This window comes from Zosterops lateralis (assembly GCF_965231275.1).
Source record: "Zosterops lateralis genome assembly, chromosome: 13".
NCBI lineage: Eukaryota > Metazoa > Chordata > Aves > Passeriformes > Zosteropidae > Zosterops > Zosterops lateralis.
The window spans coordinates 5620051-5644481 of NC_139773.1; the positions used below are offsets into that span (position 1 = coordinate 5620051).

The 24431-nt window shown below is 38.1% G+C and overlaps 1 protein-coding gene across 7 annotated transcripts in view; it reads right to left on the bottom strand.

The window, feature by feature from the left end:
* The window catches only part of TJP1 (tight junction protein 1), a gene marked incomplete at its 5' end in the record, with an annotated part of 157411 nt that overhangs the window by 18179 nt on the left and 114801 nt on the right, over positions 1-24431 (bottom strand). For all 7 annotated transcript variants that reach the window (XM_083871029.1, XM_083871028.1, XM_083871027.1 and 4 more), the window contains 17 exons: positions 562-662; positions 1202-1412; positions 2402-2484; positions 2906-3001; positions 3134-3318; positions 3709-3928; positions 4553-4661; positions 5178-5328; positions 6158-6263; positions 7653-7789; positions 13460-13604; positions 13973-14141; positions 15029-15132; positions 15694-15973; positions 17397-17499; positions 17716-17840; positions 22258-22314. In XM_083871029.1, coding sequence (XP_083727155.1) covers positions 562-662; positions 1202-1412; positions 2402-2484; positions 2906-3001; positions 3134-3318; positions 3709-3928; positions 4553-4661; positions 5178-5328; positions 6158-6263; positions 7653-7789; positions 13460-13604; positions 13973-14141; positions 15029-15132; positions 15694-15973; positions 17397-17499; positions 17716-17840; positions 22258-22314 — 2382 coding nt within the window. The remainder of the gene's footprint in view (positions 1-561; positions 663-1201; positions 1413-2401; positions 2485-2905; positions 3002-3133; positions 3319-3708; positions 3929-4552; positions 4662-5177; positions 5329-6157; positions 6264-7652; positions 7790-13459; positions 13605-13972; positions 14142-15028; positions 15133-15693; positions 15974-17396; positions 17500-17715; positions 17841-22257; positions 22315-24431) is intronic.

Genomic DNA, 24431 nt, shown 5'->3' on the forward strand with positions numbered 1-24431 from the left:
ATCATTTGCTTACATTTAGTTGGCACTTCACTTGACAATAGTTCTTCAAGAGGATGGATCTAATGTACATAGAGTAACATGCAGCTCAAGAAGGTAAGTGGAGTTTTAGTGGGGAACACAGAATACTAACTTGTGAATTCACACGTGTTTTCTCACAACTGTTCTCAGAAAGGTCAGAAAGAACATGAGTATGCCACTTGCTTTTATAATAACAAAAAATACATTCTACCATCAGGCAGTACCAGCCCTGAGCACCCATGCAGTGAAATCCCCAGAAGTTCTTTGAAAACCCATTCAATCCTCACAGCAACCCACAAAAATCTTCACAACATTAATACATCCTCCAGTTAACAATGCCAGTGAGCAAATGCTCCCCTGTTATACTGCTACATGCATAAGGACAACTGTACAGCTCTCATTAACAGAGTAAGTGCTCTAATGTACAGACAAATCAGTTTCAAGCAGCTCACAAAAGCCAGGAGGCATTACTGCTTTAGATCTTCACAGAAAACTTCTCATGAATATTGTTTTGCCGTTTCCCCCCCAAACATTATTTCTTACCTTTCCTTCTGAAACCCACACTAGTTGGTTTTGTTGTTGCTGAATTGCTTCCTTAAGAGCTCCATACCATCCTTCATTCATTGAATTCAAGTTAATGGTAGCTAGAAGTACAGCAGATTAGTTTGACTTATGATTTCTGCAGAACTACAAGAAGGATCTGTACCATGAGTAATAAAAGCAATATAAACTGGTAGGTTAAAACGATGAGATTTAAATAGTAATGTAAACATTAGTATCCAAATCAATCTTAAGGCCTAATGTGGTTTGTGATGTTTTATCCCACAGGAAACACTGAATTAACAGTAGCCTAGAATAAAGAGAGGCTTGAATTCAGCTTGACTGAAGCAATGAAGTTACATCATTTTCCTATTTATTCAAGTTTTGATTTTGGCTGGTGATCCTGCAAAGCCACGAGATCTATTAGAAATGTCATTCTGATGTTTCAGATTGCTTTACATTTGTGCACTCATGTGCAAATGATGCACACACCAATTAACTACTGGTTATTGAATGGGGAAGCCTGAGCAAGTCCATCACTGCTTGACCTGTTCCATTTGCAGAAAATTCTAGAGGTAGAAGCTTCTCATCTTGCCTCCCCTTCCCGCTCAGAAATTCTAATCCAGTCTGTCTAATGACTTACTTGTGAAGAGATGGTGATTATTTTTGCGGAGCTTGTGAGCTCTTTCATACAGCTTTCTGGCACTTTTTCGTGATTCTGGGCACAACCTCATTCTCATGGTCTTTACTCCCTGCTTAGAATCAGGATTTAGGAACACTACAATTGGATACCACTGGGCATAATTCAGACGGTCCACTGCATTGGGAGTGACATCTAATAAAGCATGTTTGTCCTGTAGTGACAAAAAGGACAGAGGCAAGAAAGTAAATCATTTATGTCCAACATGAAATTTTTTTACAGAATTCATTGTTTCAAAATATTGATTTAAATCCTTCTCCTTATTTGAATTAACAGAATAATAAAAACCAAACCAATTCTAATACCAGCCTAAATAGGCATATACATTTTGAACTGCAGGATCACTGTATAAGTCTAGGACTTTTTACATTTAATTCTATTTTTAAAAAAATTCCTCAAAGTAAGGAGATACTGAAATAAAAATAAGTAGTTTCCTAACAGCATTCTGTAAATAAGGAAAAAAAAAAAAAGAGAAACACAAGAAATAGTCCCATTACACCCTTCTTCTATCTTCCTTTTTACAAAGAAAACCCACTGTGAATGCAGAACTTGGCCACCTTTCATTCAATGCAATCAGGCACACAGCATGAAGCACACTGACTTTGCTGCTGTAATAGCTTTTTTCCCTCTCATACTTCAGCATCTGAAAATCTTCCAGTTTCTTTTTAAGTAAGGAAATAAATAGGTGAGCTTCCTATAACGCACTAACGGTAGAGGTTTTAAGGAAATTAAGGAAGGGAGATGGAAGAACCCTTTCTTAGTCCTCACACAAATAATTATGTCAAGTGATCAATTTGTACATTGCAGTGGGGCAAAACTAACAGCTCCAAAAATAAAGTAACCATTGCTAGCTATAATGTCACACCATGGCTTTAAATGAAAGAGGAAACAGCTTAAAAGAGCCTTAATGGAGAGAGGACAACAGCCTCTGGAACAAAGCCTAGAAATACATCCAGGCTGTAGTTATTAATGTGGAGAAGGGTGATGGGGATTTTCTTATTAACCAATAGAAAGATGAGAAAGATATCTTTAAAGCAAACACAGTGAGCTACCATTCTACATTTAAAACACCCAACACTTCATGTTATCAGTTTTACTTTTCTTGTGTTACAAGTCCAGTGACAATAGAAGACTTAGACTTACTCTATCAATTATCTGCTTTATAGTGTGGAGACGAATAATGCCAGAACTGCGTTGGTCAGAACCAGCATCTCTTGGTTCACTTTCTGGTAAAGAGGACACAGTAAAAATCTATTGTAAGTTTACAACATTCCACATTCCCTTCTTAGGATAAAACGAATCATTTCATAGCTCAAGCTATCAATTCAGCTTGAAGACACTTCTGATTACATAACATACATGAAAGTCTACCCACCATTATGGCCATAAAAATCACATCTTTACAAAAACACTTAGAAACAGAATAAGGTACAGAATTAAAATGAAATTTGAGATGGCTACAAATAGAACTAATATTTCTTCAGAGAATTATCAGCAGCAATGTAGTAGAAGAACTTAAATTTAGTCCGTTCCTTCGAATTATCACTGTCTTGTTAAATATGTTAACTAAAGAAATAATGTAGAAACAATGTAGCCAAAGAAAGCTGACTATTTCCTAACAGCAGAAAAACCTGATCTCACACTTACTTGCAATTTGAAAGATATCTGGTTCTTCTCTAGCAAGTTTCTCCCGTGCAACATCAGCGATTGGACCAAAAATGGTGACAGGTCTGAGAAACCCAGCTAGAATTGAAGGAAAAAGACAAGTCAAGATATATCAATTGCTTAAACCAAATGCAAGATACACTTAACTGCATTGGATTTTCCAAACCAAACCACACAAACCTGCAATGTGTGGTCAGAGTAAAGCCATACCTTCCCGAAGAACAACTCTTTCATAGGCAGGAAACTTTGTCTGAACAGGTTGGGCAGAAAGATCTTCTCTGCTTTTCCGGAGATTTCTTTTTGAGCTCCGCAAGCCTCGGAATCTCCAGAAGTCTGCTCGGTCTCCTCCTGCTGTCTTTGGAAGCGTGTACTGAACACTAGCCAGCTGCTCAGCTCTAAGGTGACAACAAATCCCAATCACTAAGGAGTCAGCTTCTGAAGTAATGCCTCACTAGCAAGCTTACATTCTCAAAAAATCACTGCCACCGGCTGAACCAAGCTTTTATTGTATTACGAACTACAAGACAACTACTGAGCCTGGTATCACATTTGTAAAACTCATTTTATCCTTGTCTCTTGTATTGAAAAGAAAGATTATTCATGGACTGTGCAAAGTCAAAAGCAAAGCCACAGATACTTTACTTCAGTATGCTTTACACTTTGTCACTTTTTCTTACTGAATCAATTCTAGAAACTTGTGTCGTGCAAGGTCTAGTCATTCATTATACAAATACCATTTAGAACAGTGGGCTTGAATCAGCAATTTAACTATTGCAAGATCGTACCTGTTTTTGTTAGGTATGATACCTCTTTCCACTTCCTTATGATTCTTCCCAATTCGAATGGCTAGCCATGAACCCAGTTTGCCATTGTACAGAGTGTCCACCACCCGGAACACTTCACCTTTATTGAAACTTAGTCCATAAGGAGATTCCTTCTCATATTCAAAATGAGTTCTGATATAGAAAGAATCCCCTACATCAGACTCAACAATGCGACGATAAACTGAAAGAAGGAAAAGAAACCCCAAAATATCAAGTGTTACATAAGTTCAAGTGGTGTTACAATGCTCACAAGAATTACACAAAGCAATGCTTCACCTTAATTCTCCTTGTTCTAAATGTACATTACTTCAAGGAGCCTTAATGTCTCAGAGCTGTTCTATTTTAAGCAGCATAACTATTTATAGTAAACTCTCCTAACATAAATTCAACTTTCATAGTCAAAAATTTGATTGAACTGCAAGCTTACTTCACTCGCACTGGAAGGAATTAATCTTGAGAAAAGAAGTTTGCATGTACAAACACATCAGCCTAATCACTCATTTTCAATGGCATAACTACAATTGACTCTTCTACTTCCTCCAAGGATAATGCCAAGACATTACTTAGGTGGTAAAGGTTATTTCTGAAGAGGAATTTTGTGCTTGGGATTCTGTTTGTTTAGGGGGGTGTACTGGCACCTTATCAGTCTCTACTCCATTTGTAGTGGCCACCTATCCCAAAGACAAAAGGACTTAATAGTCTAAGGTGCCAATCTCTTGCAAGCCAGCATTTAGTTATTTTTCACTAGACTTTTTAATGCTGTTCTAGGTAATCTACTACATCACTTCAATATACAAATATTTACCATCTTTTTTCTTCTGTGCCAAAATGGTTACTTCTTCGCCTTTAGGAAGATCAAGCAAAAAAAGGACAGCTTCTTCTCTGATGATATTTGTGAAATCTACATTATTTACCTGGTATCAATGAAGCAATCAGTTTGATTTAGCATATGACATTATTACAGACATTTAATTATACAACAGGAAAACAATCTACAGCTATGATTTTTTTCCTTACTCAATTTCATACATAACAAGTGCATACATCTCAAGATGCCTCTTGTACCTCTGAAGAGCCCCCCTTTATTTCTCAATAAAAGCACAGCTTCCAGGATAGTAGGTAGCTGTTCATTTTATAGTAATTAAGGAGCACCTATATATATCAGTAGCCCACAGAGCATTCTGACAACTTAGTCACACAGCATGAAATCAAACAACTTTATCAACTGAATTAGTCTACAAAATTCAATATAAAAAACTTACTAACCTTCCTAGCAACAGTACAAAGATTTTGCTCCTAATAAGTAATCTAATAAATACATACAGAAAAAAAAATGTGTATGAACTACAAAGGCAAAATACTCAATCCTACAGAAAGAAAACCTTCTTTGGTACAACAAAGCATTTGTATTGTTAATGGTTTTGACATACCCTGAGAATCTGGTCCCCTTCCTCTAATCCTTCTTTTGCTGCAGGGCTGTCTTCCAGAACACCAGCTACAAATATGCCAACATCATTGCCACCTGCTAGTCGCAAGCCCACGCTATCTCCTTTTCTGAATTTTACCAGTTTCATGCTTGGCCTAGAAATTTAGAAAATAACCTACTTATTGGTGTAATAGCATAAAATATCCTGGTAAATTTGAAACATGCAAAGAAGTGATCTGCTCATTAGTCAACTAGTGGATATTCTGCTATAACATCCCATTAACTGCTTATCAACTGCAGCATTACAACATGCTCAACAGCAGCACTCCAATAAACCCACGTGCATGTACATGTTTATTATGGCTTGTTTGTCTTACACTCATAGTGTTTATGTGAGACACTGACACTCTCTTCCAAAAACATTCTTCCTTTTAAAGAGCTGTGCTGGCATACAGATCTATTTTGGCTCTGAAGAGATCAAGATGAAATTTGAGGTCAAACCAAACTAGAATCTATTCTCATGTACACTAATGTCTATAATGGAGATCCCAGCTGAAGCAGACTTATTTCCATGCTGGGACACTGCATATTTCTGCAGTAACCTTTGTTCACTGCTCTCCAAGTGCTATAAAAGGTAAAGAATATACTACAGTAACTTTCCTCTCTTTGGAGATGGGGACAGGAAAGGAGGAGTGAGAGTGCCCAGGGAGAGACAAACCAAACAAATCCTTTTCACCTGTTGATTATCCTAAGAGCTAATTTCCATGGAAATGAATAAACTTTAAAAGGGTATATTACACAGTGTAAGTGCCAACAAGGCTCAGGAATAAATCTCATGGCTTCATCCTATTATTTGTGAATAGAAGGGTCAGGACAGGATACTGAACATGATATCAGAGCACAGAGAGGTTATTTACCACACTGGATAAAGGCTTGGTTTGCTTAGAACCAGGCAGGTTCAAACAGAGTTCAGAGATACATTACCGAAGCATTCCATCTTCATGGGTTGAGTTGGGTAAAGGACCATCAGATGGACTGACTGGTAAATCCACATCTGGCTGACCTCCTTGTGCATACACTGGCTTTGGTTCTATCAAAATACCAAAGATTTTCAATGTCCATTTGGTCATTTAAAGATGAAAATGTAAAGTTTAACTTATTAACATTATGTACTGGGCTAGAACTCCTCCCACCTGAACAAATTATTTCCATGTACCTCTTCCCATTCATGCAAGAATAGAACATTTCTCGTTCCCCACCAAACAACAAAATCCCCACTCTATTTTATCACTTGCTTGCTATTGGCCCCTCAGACCAATTATCAGTACATCACCTTGGATTAAGGGTCACCTATCTGGCTGGACTGGTATTACACCAATTAGTAATCTTCAGTATTTTACAGAAATGCAGAATTCATCTTTCTAACCTCACTACCACACCCTTTTCCATCTTGGCAAATATAAATTACTTAATTTGCCTCTCTTCATAACACTGCTGTAAAAGGTGACCTCTTATGAGCATCTTTTTAATAATGGCTGCTGTATCATAAAAACTACTGTTCCTATTTTTAAGATCTTTCAGAGTCTATCAACATCATAACCCTTCCAGTTCTTCACTAAGCTACTGACTACTACACACACAAGTGTCACTGCTCATCTCTTAGGTCCTCAAATATTTTCAAGCTTGAATGTGCTTTCTCTCATTGCACCCAGCCTTTCAGTAACAGCTCCCTCTAAACCATCTGCACAGCTCCTTTCTCCACTTGTAATTTCATTGAAGTGCCTCATTCTGTAAACAAAAATCTTGTAAGTGCCAGCCTGCCCGGAACAGTGTCCCGTATCATCTTTTGTTTGGTTTTGTTGTTTGTTTTTTTTTTCTTTTTTACACCATCTGGCTTTTATCTGCTGCCATTTAGCTTATCCTTCCCTTTTGGGAAAAAGGAATGAGATTTTGTTCTGGTTTGATTAGCTGTACTGCATTTGTTAACCTGCCTTCTTGGTCCATGACTGCAGTTAAGTGCTACATGAACAAAGCATTTTGGAGTGTTTTGAGTTGTATCTTGGGAACAGTAGCTCTAAACAGGCTTAACTACATCATTGCTATAAATACAGTCTGCTACAGTAACCTCTAAAAACACCTTTACTGCTGAACACTCAGAAAAGAAATGATAGACTTTAACCTTGCCTGAGAAATCAGTACAAAACTCTTTACAACCATCACTTATAACTACAATCCTAAACACTGAAATCTGACCCCTACATAATAACAGACCCCACAACTTAGGTTTTCACGACCAAAACTCTTAAGATATAAATGGGATTATGGTTACAAAGACTGTTTGTATTCAGAAATAAAAATAACTAGGACTTGGTCTGTTTTAAGACTTGAAAGTCATCCCACAAATATGCAAGAACATTAAGTCTTTACTGGTCATCCATTCTCAACAACATGCATAATTAATATATTTTAATAGGTTTACCTGGGAGTGGTGGAGTTTGTTTTTCAGTTCTTTCAACTGTCACCTCTTCCACAGTTTTAGAAATATCATCTGCATTCTTTAGAGGTGTAGACACAGCTCCTGGTTTAGTTACTCTCTCATCTTCTCTGCTTCGATGACTATATTAGAGAAAAATATAGTTCTGCATACAGAACTGCTTCTATGATCTCAGTCTACTAAGACTAAAGAATAAATACTTTCATTCATCAAGTTGAGGATGAGATATCATTATTACTATTTAGGAAGGTTTTGTTCTTAGACTATCACATTATTAATAGTTTTTACGATTTCTATTAGTAATAGTCTTTATCATTTCTAAATCCTACTGTTTGTCCCTAATAGCACATTAACAAAGGACTTCCCTAGACATGGCAGTTAAGAGAGCAGCACAGGGTGACAGACTGCTGCTCTCTGCTTCATGTACATAGCTCACACACAAATGCTGTATATTCATAGATACATAAGGAATTGAGAAGCAAAGGGAAAAAAGGAAGAAAATCCACTACAATGGTCTTTTCATCACCCCTTCCTATAGAAATCATGGATTTTTAGACTTAATTCTTAGGCTTTGCTGTAACCAAGCTAATTCGTCTGGTCCTTTGTGTGTCAGCTGCCCTGAAACACAAGTGCTGCTGGGTGTGGCACCTTTTACCTTTGCAAAGCCCTGCCAAGGCCCATGTAAATACGTTCCTTATTTCTCATCATCTCAGAGAGGATAAAGCCTTCAATTCACAGCTATGACAAGAGGGGAGTGCTTCCTATCCACGCATTTTACTCAAAAGACAATTTGTTGCTCCCATTTCTTACGCACACTTGGAGTGCAAACTGAAGTAATTTAGGACAAGTTAAAGTTCTTGTTTTTAAATGATGCAAGCAAGGAAAATCCCAGAGAATGCAATTTCTATTCCTTGAGTTCCAAAGATCAGGTATTCCTTATTCTGTTGTATTGAGCTACAGCTACCAGCTGTACCACAGCAGAACTGAACAAGTGCTGCATGTTGAAATGTTAACCACTACACTGCTATCTGATGAACACTAAATAATTTAATAGGGTTGGAACAGATGAATATTAAGAATGAGCTAGAAAAATAAAGTTTTCTTCCTGGGAATTGGCAAATAAGCAAGGATTTGAAGAACATTTGAAGTAAGACAGACACAAATTGCAGTCTTTCATGCAACACCAGACTGACTTGCCAAGAAGAGGAGAAAAAAGGTATTTTCTCAAGGATAACAATGGCTTGGTCAGTAGGTACAAACCCATCTGCTCTCATAAAGGAGAGATCTGTACTGGAAGGAAAAAGAGAGAAGTTCTGCACATCTACCAACAGCTAGATGGTGCTACTGGGCAATAATGAGCATCACTGCCCATAAAAATGGATCAAACCCCATCATACAGAGTTAACACTGTTAAGATCCTAATCAGAAATAATGCTTCAAGAGTTGGAAATACGACTTCAAAAAACAGATTCCAGCCAGTCTTCTCATCCAAGATATGTAAAGAGAAAAAGAAATTCCAAAAATGGAAACACAAGTATAATGTGCTTTCCTGAAGCAAAATGAAATTTAAAATATAAGAAACAAAATTAAGCTATTCAGCCAAGACATACTACAATTTCTCAGTGCACTCCTCTGCCAGTTTTAAAACCACGTGCCCGAAGGCAGATGAATAGAATACAGAAAAGTACTCCAATCACCACAACAAACTGTGAAGAGAAGCACTCTTGAATGACTTACATCTTGTTGTAAGTCATTGATAAAAATAAGCACAGTAGTTTAATTTTTTAAATCTCTAATTGTGCCTCTTTTTATCCAGATAAAGACCCTTTTGGAGACTCCCAAGTTGATTAAAAGGACATTAAAACCACTATGTGGAACAAAACGAAAAGTACTCATTTATCCTTCTACTTTATTCCCAAACATCACTGATAGATATCTTCTTATCCCTCTTTTGGATTTCCAGTTTAGGTGCATAAGCTAGGCAGTACCAGACTAAAACATGACTGGACTGGTCATTGGCTTGAAAATAGTTCCTGGCTTGTTAAAAACATATACATATATTTAGCTATTTAAATGCATGCTAAGTGTCCTAGAAACAAAAAAGTTCTGTACTGTTGTAAGCTGCAACTAATTCCATTTCCCAGAGATTTCTGGATAATGAGCACTAGTTAATAAGATATTACAGTAAATTTTCCCATGAGCCCTCTCTACCTCTTTCCAAGCATCTCCTAACATTTCAAAGGAGGATTATTCCAAAGTAAGAATATCTGTTTTGCTTTAAAAATAAGGCAAAAAATACTAGAATTACTACACAAAGACAAAATTCATTTGACATTCCCTCTAAGCAGTCCAAATCCAGTGTAATTTTATGATGCTTTGATTCCTGCACACATCAAGAGAATGCAAATGTGGAAGTTCTCAAGAACAGTAACTAGAATACAGACACTTAAGGCCCAGCACAAAATAATCAGGTGAGTATGTGAAGTAACAGGCTCCTGGGCTGCTGCTATGTGTGCAGGCAAATCCACCCTGCCCAACTCAAAAGCCAGGTCTACTCTACCTAAGACATGAAAGTTCAAATGGGAAAAAGCTGATAGAACCAAAAGGAAACATCAGAAAAGCAGGGGAGATTTTTTTCTTGACTTTGCTGAAACTGTCCAGTAAGCTGTGAATATTTCACATTACAAGATGATACAGGAAACAACTTGATGCACCACTGGTTCCAGGTGAGGGAAACTTGTTAAAAACTGACAGCTGCACTTCCCAAGAGACAACAGTGTTGTTCCCTGTGTGCACTGTGACACTATTGTTTAACATCTGTGCTGCATCAGGGCCCCCTTTACCTCACTTCCTCTCCCCAACGTTTTTTCAAAGTGTGCCTAACAGAAATATTTTTAAATTACAAAATACAATCAGCTACATGTTAGTGCTATTACTGAAGAACAAGAGATGACCTACAACACACAATGTTTGTCTCTAGACATAATTATGGAAAATATGAACTTGCAGGCTCTTCCCAAATGTGTTTTTATCACCTCAAACCCTTTAGAATACAAAGAGTAAGAGCAAAGTGGCATCTTCCTAAAGACATTCAAAATAGGGCTGATTTTTATCTTCCAGTTTTCCAGCTTGTTTTGTAAAGGGACAGAACAACCAATCTCTCATGCTACATATAAATTTACAATGGTATTACAGAAGTCAGTCTCATCCTTCCATAAATAATTATGATCTCTACAGTAATTTCTTCAAGCTATCAGATCTTTCTTGCTGAGGCTGAAGTGTGAAACAATCAGAAGATATTTTTGCTATTCCAATACCTAGGTGAGGAAGTCAGCATAGAAGACAGAGTTCCCAAGCAGAAGTTCTTTCAATTAGTGAAGGGCAGCCCAGAGATATCATCTGAAAGGTTTGGCAGCACCTGGCTTTAAATGCCAGTCTTTAGGATGGGTCACATCAAAAGCTCATCCAGCTCAACAGCCCCTTAGTGCCAGCAGTAAGACCAGACAGCTGAGAAAGGATACATGATACTTGTCCTGAGGTACTCTACAGCTTAGGTGCAGAGACCTCTTTTGTTCATCCTAACTTTTTAAATACAACTCTTCATGGGTTATACAAAGCACAATTAGCCCTGTCAGTAAGTTAAGACAAATGTTTTAGAATTTGAGTTTTTAAAAGACTCTTTGAGAGTTATCTGTGAACTTTCTTTAGATTAAACAAAACTGAAGTGCTAGTTAATGCTTTGACAGAATGATCTAACAGCAATTGTTGTGGAAACCCTATATCCAGGAACATTGCAAGCAGCCTAATGTACATACCAGTGAGGAATACTGAAAGGTGGACAACATTGAAGACCCTGCCAGAACCCAAAGTAATGCTGAGGCAGATCTGTTAGCAGATTTCTGTACTCTGGTGCACACACAGAAATGTCAGTCTGTACTTAAGCTTGTATGAAAGGACTAAGAGGATTCCCCTGGAATTCCCCTCCTCATTACCATACAAACACTTGGCAGAACAGTGTCTAAATAAAGACTCATTATCTATAATACATTTCTAATATCCTCCTTAAGCTTAGTTGGAAGACTTTTTGCACATTTCTTCCTCAGCCCTTTCTCAAGCTTTTTTCTTCCTCTTGATTTTCCACCAAATCCAAAAAAGAGTAAGTAGTTAACAACTAATTAGATCTTACAGTAGATTTAAACGTGCACAAACAACCATTACAAAGAGAAGTCGCTCTCAGCATGTTTTTCTTTACATGGCTCAGGGCCCAGATTTTCTGATCTTGAAAGGGACATGTCGCACAGGAAGTCAAGCAATGCCAAAGCAGTTCTTGCTCATAAAGAAGATATAACGGATGCATTCAGAGCTGAGATAACTTCAAAGTTCCCTCTCGAAGAGGATTTGATTCTTCCAACAGTTTGGTCTACAGGGAGGAAGTGACCACCTACCTAAACCACTGCAGTAGGACAGGAAAGAACTAACACTAGGCTAAGTCAGTCATAGTTCCAGTTCTGATAGATTATTTTTTTGTTCCTCCCTCCACAAGCCCTATCAGACTGCACTAGAAATGCATGTCAAGACATACAGTTTTGAAATATGACAGAAGTCTCACAACCTTCACAATCAAAGCCCTGCCTCTGGGACCCTGCTTTTAAGATTTTTCCATTATTGTGGTTCCTGCTTGAAAACAACTTTCATGCCTTGTGGTCCCTCTGAACAATGTACACAAAAGAAGTAAAAACGTCTGTAACCCATAACCCTAAGCAGGTGTACATGCAGGTACAATCTCTCTTGCAGTTGTACTGATCTTTAAAAGACTCTAAAAACCTGGAGGATGTGTTATTTTCCCCTTGGGCAAACCAATTTTATTAATAACAAATCAGGCGTATCTTTAATCAAACAGCCAGATGCAATTTGGTTTTTTCAGAGTTTTTGAACAACTCCTAAAAATCTTCAGATAGAGGCTCTGAATTTGGAATTTCACAGATCAATTCTAATTTCTGCTCTATTATATTATGAGCAGTCAGAAGAAAAGCATTTCTCTTTCAAATATTGAGTAGATTTTGAAATCCAACATTGAAATGCTATTTCAATAAATTAGAGTGTCTATTTCCAAACTGTGGAAATGCAAAACTGAGCAGATTTTTTATTCAGGACTGAAGTTTCATATGGCAGGAGATAAAATTCCAAACCACATTACTTGTCTCTGAATTCATCTAAGATTAGACTTGTGTACAGAAGAATTATAATCAATGTTCCATTACCAAATTGAAATATTAAAAAGTAGAAGGCAATAGTTAAACCTGCTGTGTAACACACCTTGTTTTGTGGAACTAAATGTATTCAGAAACATATCATATGATTGATTATGTGTCATAAGATAATCCCTATGCCTAAACAAAGCAAGAGTTCAACAAGTTTACCCAGGCTGGACATGCAACAGGAACTGTGCTACAGGTCATCTCAAACTTCCTCACAGCTAACTGCCTTCTAAAACCAAAATATAGCCACACATTATTCAGTAACATATATTGCTATCAAACTTGCATTGTCATTCATACAAACATGCTTTATGATTATGTTTTAAAAAAGATGTAACACTAAAGAAAGGTTCAGTTTCTCCTCAAGTCTAAAATATTTGGATCATTATCATCTACATCTCGAGACAAGGAACATCATATTGCTGCTTCCATAGTTCTGCTTCACATTTGTTACACCACATAAATCCAAGCACTCCTACAACTTATATGTTACATTAAAAATTTGATTTAAAAATAATACAATGCTGCCATCACCTGCCGTTGCTGGGCTGCTGTGGAGAATGTCTGGAATGGTCTGAAGGCTCTGACCTCTGGTCAGGAGATCGTGAACGACTGCGGCGGGGCCTGTCATGTGATCGGTTGGAATGATCTGATGCCAGCGACTGAATTTCTGAAATGTCTGTTAAATAAAAGTTGTTTTTTCATGAAATGATTGTAATTTAAATGGTGGCATGACCTGCTTAAATGGGAATAAGCTTTTGCAGAGAATTTTTATGAAGATGTTAAATCTATGCTTATTATTACACAAAAAACAAACTTAATATTCCTGAAAGAAGCCACAAGAGTAGGGACTGTATCTTTTTGTTAACTTTTTTGAAGTGTGGTTTTTGAAGGTGTGGATTTTAATCACATTCAAAAAAAATTTACCCATATTACAATCTTACTCCTAACTCTTCTCCTCCCCACCCTCTCATCCCACTTAGGTATTTCTCATCTTGACAACACAGGGAGTTTTTTCCTGTATAGAAATCAAGTTTTTATACTCACCATCTCTTTCTGAAGCATTAGCAGAATGAATACTGTCAGAAAGATCAGGGACATTCAACAGCGTGGCTCGTTCATCTCGCTGAACAACCATCTTCAATTTGCCTTTTGACCTTTCTATTAATGTTTTGGCATCTGCTAAGGACATATTTTCCGTCACCGTGCCATTTATCTGGAATACAGCAGGAAAAAAGAACACATATACACTTACTAAAAAAAACCCAGTGAATTTCCAGCAAAAGGAGTGGTGTTCTGTCTGATGATATTTAGAAATAGTTAAAATATTTATCAAATTACCATAATACAATGGAAGACTATTGGGCTCATTCAAAATACTGCATAATGTAGAAAATTCTTTTCAACTTTCAAAGTCAAAGCCTCTAACACTAACAAAATATGTAAACCATTAGTTACATTTTTTTGAACCAGCACTGCTCTACTCAACAGAGCAAAGACTGGCCTGTTTTTCTGCACCAATATATCCACAGCATTATCTTGAATAAAAATCGTTAGGGTAAATTAAAAATCATAGAATGGCCTCAGCTGGAAGGGACCTCAAAGACCATCCAGTTCCAACCACCTCGCCTTGGCCAGGGACACCTCCCAGTAGACCAGGAAACTTAAAAGGCCCATCCACTTGCCCTGGACACTGCCAGGGATGGGGCACAAAAAATTAACCCTGGATATATTTAGTTATAAAAAAACCCAACCAAACAAAAAAAAGTTACCTGAAGGCAAGTTTTGGTGCTGCACAATAGTTCCACAAAATTTTACTTATAACTAAGCAAAGCTTCATATTTTTTCAAACAGTCTTTTTATTATGTATTTACAGCAGGAATTATTTGTCTGAGTAACACTTCGGGAATAATACCAAAAAGGCTTAGTAATTTTCCTTTCCTTAGAGAAGTTGATTCACATTAAATTTGATCTTTGAAATAATTTGATGAAAAGTGACACACCTTCTATTAGCTATAATCATGTTACTGACATGGCCAATTCTAGGCAGAGTTGTATCAGTGATTTTTGCCTTTAAACAACCACCACCACCCCATACTGTACCTTCAGTACAACATCTCCTTCCTGGATATTGCCATCTCTTGCTGCCAGGCTATCCTGTGATATTTCTTTCACAAATATGTGACTTGCCAACCGCAGACCATACTCTTTATAATAAAAGAAAAAAGAAAACTGATGAAGTTATGGTAGAAAAGAGGGAGGTGTCTGGAGATTTACAACAATGTTTTTTACAGCATTTACACAGGCAACACAGAAAAGAGAGTGAACAATGGGTTGTAGGAGAACATAATATAGCTTTACCATTATATCAATCTATCTTTCCAACACTGCCTATCATCAGAGCTGTTGTTCAATAGCATAATTTAGATGCTACCTACAATTTTTCCTCTTCCAAACAAGACACCCACTAAAGACTCAGCTAAAGTGTAGGTATGTAGCTGCTGACTACCAGATGTTGGCTGCAGTTGGGATTTGTTTACACTACATAATATTTGACCCATAACTAAGCACACAGATTTTGGAATATGAAAAACAGCACCAGAAATACAATAGCCCTTTTTCAGTTTTGAGCCAGCTACTGGTAAAATGGGCAAACTGGCAACAGCACTGTTCATTCAGCCCACACAGCCTTGAACACAACATTGAGTGAAGCAGCTGGCCTTTAAAAACCAGCAGAAGTTTCAGCAAGAGATGTCCCCGCAAATTACCTTCATTTTTCCTGGATTTCACCAGTGTGACTTTGGTGGGTTTTGCAGGCTGGCTGGAGGTGACAGACCTCCTGTCTGACCTGGGAGACAGGCTCCTCTCCCTGCTGGCGCTGCGATCCCTGACCCAGCTCTTCTCGTGCCTCCTGCTGGCGCTGGGCCCACCGCGGCTGCTCCTCGGATCCCGGATTTCCTCGTCATAGCTGTCGTCCTCGTTCTCAGACACCGGGTCAGGGTCTGGGCGAGTCACTGGAATCTGAATTTTCTTCATCCTTCGGATGGTCTACAACCCAACAGCAGATATCAGCCTCTGGCTGTGGAATGCTAATGGTGTGACTAAATGTCAAGAGCCAAGCTAACCACAGCATTCAAAACATGCAGATGTATTTGTGAATGCTCTGAATTGCTGCATCCTCATTATAAAATTATATCCAATTAATACAGGAGACTTAGAAGCACAGATTACTAGAAACTTGCTTTTACAGTTCTTTTAGTCCTTCTTGATGTTTTTGCACAAGTGGCAAAAGGGTAACAATCAACCGCCTTCGTAGCATAACACAATATTCTGCCTTCAGAGCTGCATATTTGAATGACCTCTGCTTAAAACCACAAAATCAGTTACTGGCACTGCTAAAACCCCCTTTTTGCTAACATGTAATCTAGTGTATACTCAGTATGCTATTGACAGTAATTCTCCTCAGCTTTGAAGTCTCCCAGTCTTCCAGAGAAACGTTTATGCAAGATGGAGGAAGGGGAGCAGTCGTTCTGGAAGTTCAAAGTTGGTTTGTACAACTTTAGTTGGTTCCAGAATATGAGCCAGGTCTTGTTCAGAGATTTGTTTGCTATGTAGTAGAGAACCAAACCAAGTTCTACCATAAAGTTTTCATTGCTTACTTTTTTTTTTTTCACATGTATCTATACACCAAATGTTCAAGATACTGAAAGCCCTGCACAGTTTGCCACACATTGCTTTCTGTAAGCTTTAAAGAACCGTTGCCAAATCTACAAATGCAAAACATTACACTTTCTTTTGCAACTGCATTAAAGCACACAAATGCACTGAAAATCTGTCAGCAGAAAAGCTTTTCTCCAAGCCCTAGAAGTCTGTTTTCATTAATTAAGAAATTTCTAAACATTGTGCATTTTTTGTCCTATTTTTTTGTAACATAACCCCCAAACTTCTACAGAAAACTGGCTTACTACCCTTTGGTGATGACCTGTTCTGTTTTGTAAAAGTTCAAAAACCAACCACTTAGAATAAGCCTACAAAATTACAGGAATTAAGGTAATTATACTTTATTTTGGCAAACTGTTTACTGTGCACAAAAAGAACTGTGTTAGTGCCCGAACAACTTGTCCTTTAGCATACACCAGCTTTTAAAAACTGAGTAAAAGTGCATCCAACAAAGTAAATAAATATTAAACAAAGCTGACTCGCCACCATTTGGCAATCTGAGAAGAATTTTACCATAAAGAAAAGGAGTCGGAATTATCCTGTGGCACTTCTCAATCATCATCACTGACATTTCAAAAACATTTTGAGTGACCCAGTTGTTAGACATGCCATGATTATCACTTAATCCTGAAACATCACACAGGTGTTACTCAAGTACCTTGCATCATGCCTGTATTTTACAGCAGGCATCACACTATTTCACTTTTGCTCAATAACTATGGAACTTTAAATCTTCAAGACATTCACTTACGATTTTGGCATTCTTCCCGCTTTTCCTCAGCTGCTGAACAGCAAAGGCATGCTCGACATTATCCATTGAAACTCCATTAACCATTGCAACACGGTCATTTTCTCTACATGAAAAACATCACAATGTACAGTATAAATGCTTTATGCCAAGAAGAAAGTGTTGGTGAATAGGTGTCCCTGAGCAAACTGCCTGTATTACAAACTTACGACACCAACAGTTACAGGCAGACAGCTTGAGACCAAAACAATTAGAAGGTTAAGCTACTGCTGACAAAGATGAATGCCCCCGAACCAGAACCCAGGTATAGATTGGCACTTACTGTAGCAGTCCTTCTGCTGGGCCTCCTTTCAGCACATCAGAAATAACTATTGATGTCTCACCACTCTGAAAGTGAGGATTATCTCTTCCTCCAGATATTGCAATACCAAATCCAAATCCAGGGGCCTAATAATGTAACAACAGAAATATTTTCACTTTCTGATATCTAATGGTCACAGTCTGCATTCCCATGCCAAACACAAAAAGGTCCCATGAGATGAATACAAGTTTTTGAAAGAAAGCAGGATCAATGAACCAATCAATGCTATGCAATCCAGTAACTGGAGATAGATTAAAAAGAAACACTTTTAGAAGGCAGAGTTTTGGAGTAACTACCCAGTCTCCTCCAAGAGATTAGAGTTCTCATTTGCATTTTTATGGCCTAGACCTCAGGTGATCACCAGCAAGACCTCAATCTTCAGTAAGCACTAAGCTGCAACTCTGACTCAAACCCCTATATCATTTCCTGCAACACTTTCTTTGCGTTTTCCCATGGTGGTATTTACCCAGCTCGACCTCACTTAGCTCAGGAACTGACAGGATTGCTGCACACAGTAGTATGACTGCAGGCTCAGTTCTTACGAATAATACCAAGATCACTTGTACCATTAAATACATCAAAACCTTGTCAGCACTTGCAAATCATCTGCATCTTAACAAAAGTAATTTACTTCAATCTTTTCCCTCTAGGGTGACCTGCCACTACAGCAAGGTCAATGCCTCTGAAAAGTTATTCCTGTTAGATATTTCAAGATACAACAATGATGCTTACATTTCTGCCTGGAAGCAGCAAGGGTGGGAAATAAGCTTTCTAAATATAACTGATCTGCAAACCAGAAAGCTCTTTCATCATTGCCCAGGAAATATTTTGAGGATATTACCATTTAAATGCTGTATTTCACTCAAGAATTTATTCTGCAATTTTCAGCCATGCAAAATGCAGTCACTGGATGGAAAATATCAGCTTTGGGTCAATCTCAGCCCTCTATTTCACAGAGCACACACTTCATGCTGGCAGACTTTACCTTCTCTTTTTCAGACTTTTTAACAAACATGACCCAGCTTTAGCCAGGAGTTTCATAACCTTACAGTGACAGCAGAGGCAACATGGCAGTCTGCATGTGGCTGCAAGATACATGACGTTCAGTTTTTTGGACATTAATTGCTGCCCAAAACCAACCTGTTTCCTATTTCCTCCCAAAAAAGATGGGAGGACATCATAAAAAGATGTTTCAGATCTGCCTGTAAACAGTGAATAGGAACAGCATTAAAATACAGCTTTGGAGATTCACTGTTCAGAAGTGGAGTTGAGCAGTTAGTCCACACTGTAGCCAAGAAGGAAGTTGGTCTAAGTGTGGGGGACTGGGGAAGGGCACACCTTACTGCTCCTTTAATATCTGTTTTAATTCACTGGAGGATGAATGAACTTCTTTCCAAAATACACCCCAGACAGATCAACCAGAAATCATGGCTGAGATGCAAGAATTAAGTGAAATTTGGTGTCACAAAGGAGGATCTTAAAATGTCAACTCATGACCAGAGCAGAGGGGTTTTTTTCAGTTTTTAAAGTCAGAGAGAGTAACAGCCTACACAAATATGTTACTAAAACCCCTTTCAATAATATTTCCCCTCTCATGACACTCCTGCTTTTAATTTTCCATTATTTTAACAACCAGAACTTAGTTTGCACTGTGTTTGGGTGGGGAAGGAAAGGGAGAAAAGAGATAATAACAAAGACATTTATGTCAAACCTCATTTAAATATTCTCTGTCTTTCCTTCACCGTAAACAAAAATATTTTTTAAATTCTCCACCCATGGTAAGAAACACAAACATCAGGTTGAGGGCTGCAGAAGCTCACTGTAAACCTTATCTTGCTGCTTGCCATACTACTTTTAAAAAGTAGATTTGCAAATCAAATCACCAGTATGGAGATGGCTACGCTTCATACTTTGATGTTCTCCTCCGGAAGGCCTGAAACAATGCAGTCTCATATACAGACAGCAGTTAAAAGGGACTACAAGTCAGATAGAGTTTCTAGTAAGATAAATCAAGGTCTTCAGAAGCACTACCAATTCAAGAATCAAATTCTAAATCCTGAAAATTTAAGAGGTCACATAAAAAATCCTCCAGTAAAAAACAGCCTACCTACTTTCTATTTTATCCTGCTGCCTACCATCATCTTGAGAGACAACTGATTATCAGAACTGCTGAGAACTCTCTGAAAACTGAGCCTAGCTCCTAGACATGTCTGGGAATAGCAAGATGTTGATCACTACAGATTATACAAAATACTAACATACACCTTAAGTAAAACTGCATAAAAAAATCCTTGTACCAGAACTTCACCTGTCAGATGTTGTAGAAAAAAACACAAAAAAGAGCTGCACTACTCTACTTTCCCACAGCCATGCAGTGTGGGACAGCTAAAAAGGTAGGTACATACCTCATTTCTGTGCTTTGGGGGAAGGACAAACATCTACCACAGACACAGAGCTTAGCTCCAAGTAGGAAAAAAAGTGCATGGTTCCTCCTTCAAATAACTTTGCAATTAAGTATATAAACCCAGAAGATCTCTGAATAAAAGATAAACTGTAGCTACCTGATAAGCTTTAACTGAATTTGAGACTGTTAAGATTAAGTCTCAATTAAGAGTTAAGTAGCAGTTTCTTAAGAGTTAAGTAACATTTCAGTCCAGGAAGCTGGAAGGGTGGTAAAGGCAACAAAAACTCTCGGTGAGAAATTCCAGCCTCTACTTCCCAAACAACTTTCTAATGAGTCATTTGACAGTAGTGCTGGAATTCACCAGTAAACCCTCTTCCCAGCGTTAAGGATAATTCTAAGCACATATTTGTTTCATATTAGCATAAGGGGGTTGGTTTTGTTATCCAGCAGATGGAAATCACTGTTTGTTTTTAACTGACTAAATTAATGCTATTGATGTTATTAATGGTACATATCATAAGCTTTCAACACCTAAGTAAGAGCTACTTAATCAGGTAATAAAACAGTCATACCACAAGAGTTGGCAGAATTTTGGCACATAAAAGATCATAACCAAAATTATGATCAAATCATCCTTTCAAATCAATGCTATAAAAGAACTTCTGACTATGCTGCAAGTGCAACCAAAAATGAGATCTTTGGTTCCTACCAGTTATTTGAAGTTCTGTTCAAGGTAACACCACAATGCAGCATTTCATTATTTCATTGTTCACAGACTAAACATCTCAGTTCTGGTGTCACTGAAATTACTGCTCCAACTGACCAGGAAAAGGTCCCTTTCAAGAGAAAATGAGCTATCACCAAGCCTATGAGCCAACCTTGTATTACTATGGCATTTTTTGTTTGGTTTTGACTATAAAGCAGTATTATTTAATCAGTAATATGAGAAAAAACCCTGAAGTTTACAGAGATTACAGGGATGACTGGACAGCTTCAAGATGAAAAAACATAAAGGGCAATTAATTATATATAGAAATAACACCTCTTGCTTAAAAACTTGTTGACCTAAAAACTGTTGGAAGCTTAAAGAGTAGCCTAGATAAACATCACTACACATTTTCATTTTTACTTCTTTTTCCTTTCAACATGTAGCTGCAGTCGGAAGGTGAGATACTTTGTCAGCCTTCTGGTCGAACTGAGTGTAACTGTTCCCTTCAGTGAAGGGCACCTACCCAAACAGTTACTTTGAATCAACAACATTAAAGCCTTTAGAATCATCAGCTAACAGGTCTGACAGAGAATGAACATTTATCTGACCAGCTGACCTACACACACACGTTTTTGTTCAAGGTCCATTCATCCCACCAACACTACAATTTTAAAATGCTTTTATTCTATGATGAACTGAAGGCAAATTGTATAACTTGCTCCCTTGAGACAACACTTCCACATCTCCCTGCTTTGGGGATGGTATTTGGACCATGATTCTGTGGTTGCTTTAATGCTAAGTTGCTGCCAGAAATGGCATCCCACCCTGCTCTGACTCCTAAGCAATTAATTCCTTTCTGACTCTCTTGTACAGCTTCATGATAGCTGCATCAGAGCTCAAATTAATTTAGGAGTAACTCAAACAAAAGAAGTGAGTCTAAATGCAAAAGCAGTCTCTCTATTCACTGGTTCCCAGCACACATTCATTCCTTTGTGCAGGGTTCCCATTCTTACAGCCCAGAACCACTACCTCCAGCCAGTGATTCAGGAAAGTGGCAAGCAAATAAGACAGTTTTGAATAAATTTATTTTTAAGCAATTACATTGCTTAATGTCCCTGCAAATTAAGCTTAAAACTTTCAAGCACAGTTACAGCACTACCATGAATGAACAGAGATTTCTACCTCCCTTCAGTTAGGTACAGATGTAATCTAAAGCTTTGTTTCTACATGGTTATTTGTCACATGAAGCTTTTACAACACTTCTAAATTTAAACAAGGGAATATGACAGTTTCCTTTCCTTTTACTTCCTGACATCTGGCTTTTTCCTATTGTTTTCAAAAACTACCAGTATCCTGCATCAGGCAGACACAGCCAATTGTATGAACTCACCCTGTGAAGAGTCACTGTGTGTTGTTCCCATATAGCTGTTTCTTCCATTGTTGTGCTCTAAGAAGAAAAAAAAAAAAACCAAAAACAACCCAAAGATTAGACTTCACTTTCAATAGTTGTATAATACCACAAACTTACATTCAAAAGTAATATTAACATTCATATAGAATAGCTACAGGAGAAGTGGCCTGGCTCATTCATTACACATTTCCTGCCTTTATATGTCACAGCTGAACTTCCTGTGCTCCTGTGGAAGGGAGCAGGGGGAAGAATAGGCAAAACAGATTACAGAGCTTGAAGTTATAAAGAACTTTCAAGGAAGGACTACAAGCAGCATTTGAGATATAGGCTCTCTTGGTTGCTCACTATGTAGCTAGTCCAACCAGTTGCATTTATATTCTAACATTTCTATTTACACTCTCCTTTTGCTTGTTTTAACTGTATGCAGACTACCACTAATTCATGAACACCCAGCCACAGATTACAGTACCTATTGCTACTGTACTATGCACACAGGTCACATTTAATGGACTGCAGTTCAGGCTAATTATTTTGGTGAACAGTAGGACTGCAGAAATTACAAGGTCCTCTCTAAGGTAACTAGATTAAACAGTAACATTGTGACAATATTGACATACCTGCATTTCTGCCTAAAAGAGCAACTACTCAGTGTACCAGGACAAGCAAACATTTGGAAAGGGGAAAAAAGCATGAGGGAGGAAAACCCAGCAGAGCCCAAGGCCTGAAAACAGGCAGGAAGGCAGCAGGAAATGCATAGTGAACATCCTGCTGCTACATTTTCTACCTTTCCAGAGGGAGTGTTTTGTTCCATACCCACCCCCCTTGTAAGCATGCAATCCACTAATTAAAGAACAGAATCAGAATACAAACATCTCTGCAACTTGGCTGTGCTGGTTTTTTGAAAATCTGCTTTGCTCTCAGTTTGCTTCAGTCACTACAACAGAAAGTACCCAGAACTTTCAATCCAGTCCTGTATCACAAGGAACAGCAGTAGGAGTGTTTACTCTCACAAACAACACCTCTGAAAACTTTATCCAATTTCAGAACATCAGCATTTGGAACTGGGTTCAAAATGTGAGCTCTTCCCATGATGCCAAAAAGCTCTGCATTTTTCCCTCTGCCTGGATTTCAAGAGTTAGGATGTGTCACATTACTGCTCCTTTCTCTTTCAGGGTTCACTTCCCTTCAAAGTGCTGTTGCAACTTAATTGGGACGCATTTCATGCAAACAGCTGTAATTCTCCTCAATTCAGTACCAAATGTTGCTCCTTTGCATTACGAATTGATTCAACCCTACCCCAGAATTAGATTATTTCTCTCCAGCTTTTTAAAATCAGACCAAATATGTACTAAAACAGTAACAATTCACACACACAAAGCCATCTTTGAAACAAAACAGAATGTTTTGCTTGCTAAACGGTCAAGGAATACTGATTTTCTTCCTTATTTCTGATGTTCTCATTCTGTCTTAGTTTTGGCAAGAGCTTCTTAGGCTAAACATCTCATCAACAAGTGAAGACTTACCTCTACAAGTAAACTTCTAAAGTAAAAAGCTCTAAGTAGCTCCTGTTCTGAAGAAGGTGCAACAGGAATCCAAAAAAGGACTGCAAAAGTTGTAATTTATGTTGTAGTTGAAATAGGCTGCCTCATTTCTACCTGCAATTATCCAGAAGTTAACTCTGCTCATTTACTGCGCTTGTCCTGGCAGTGCTCTGAAGGTCCAGCCCTGTGTCAGCAGCACAGTGTGAGCTCCTTGGCTGACAGTGCCTGATTTCCATGGCTGAGTCCTTGTGCCTCCCTGCTGGAGCTCGGTGCACACAGCAAACACCACCAGTAGCTCTGGATCTGGCACCAACTGATAAAACCCAGTTTAACCAGCTCAGCACTGCTCCCACTGGATCTGGGAGAACTGGCAAACCCAGAGCTGGAGCAGGGCAAGACAACAGCTAAGCCATGAATAAGAAAAAAAGGAATTCCCTATGTAAAATGCTTCTGAGAACTGTGAGAAGACTTAATTGCTTCACAGAAAAAAAAAAAAAAAAAAAAAAAAAAAAAAAAAAAAAAAAAAAACACCCACACCAAAACCAAAACAAGCCAAGTGTAAAAAAAACCAAACCAATCCCACAAACTCATTAGCCTTTCTGAACCTGGACA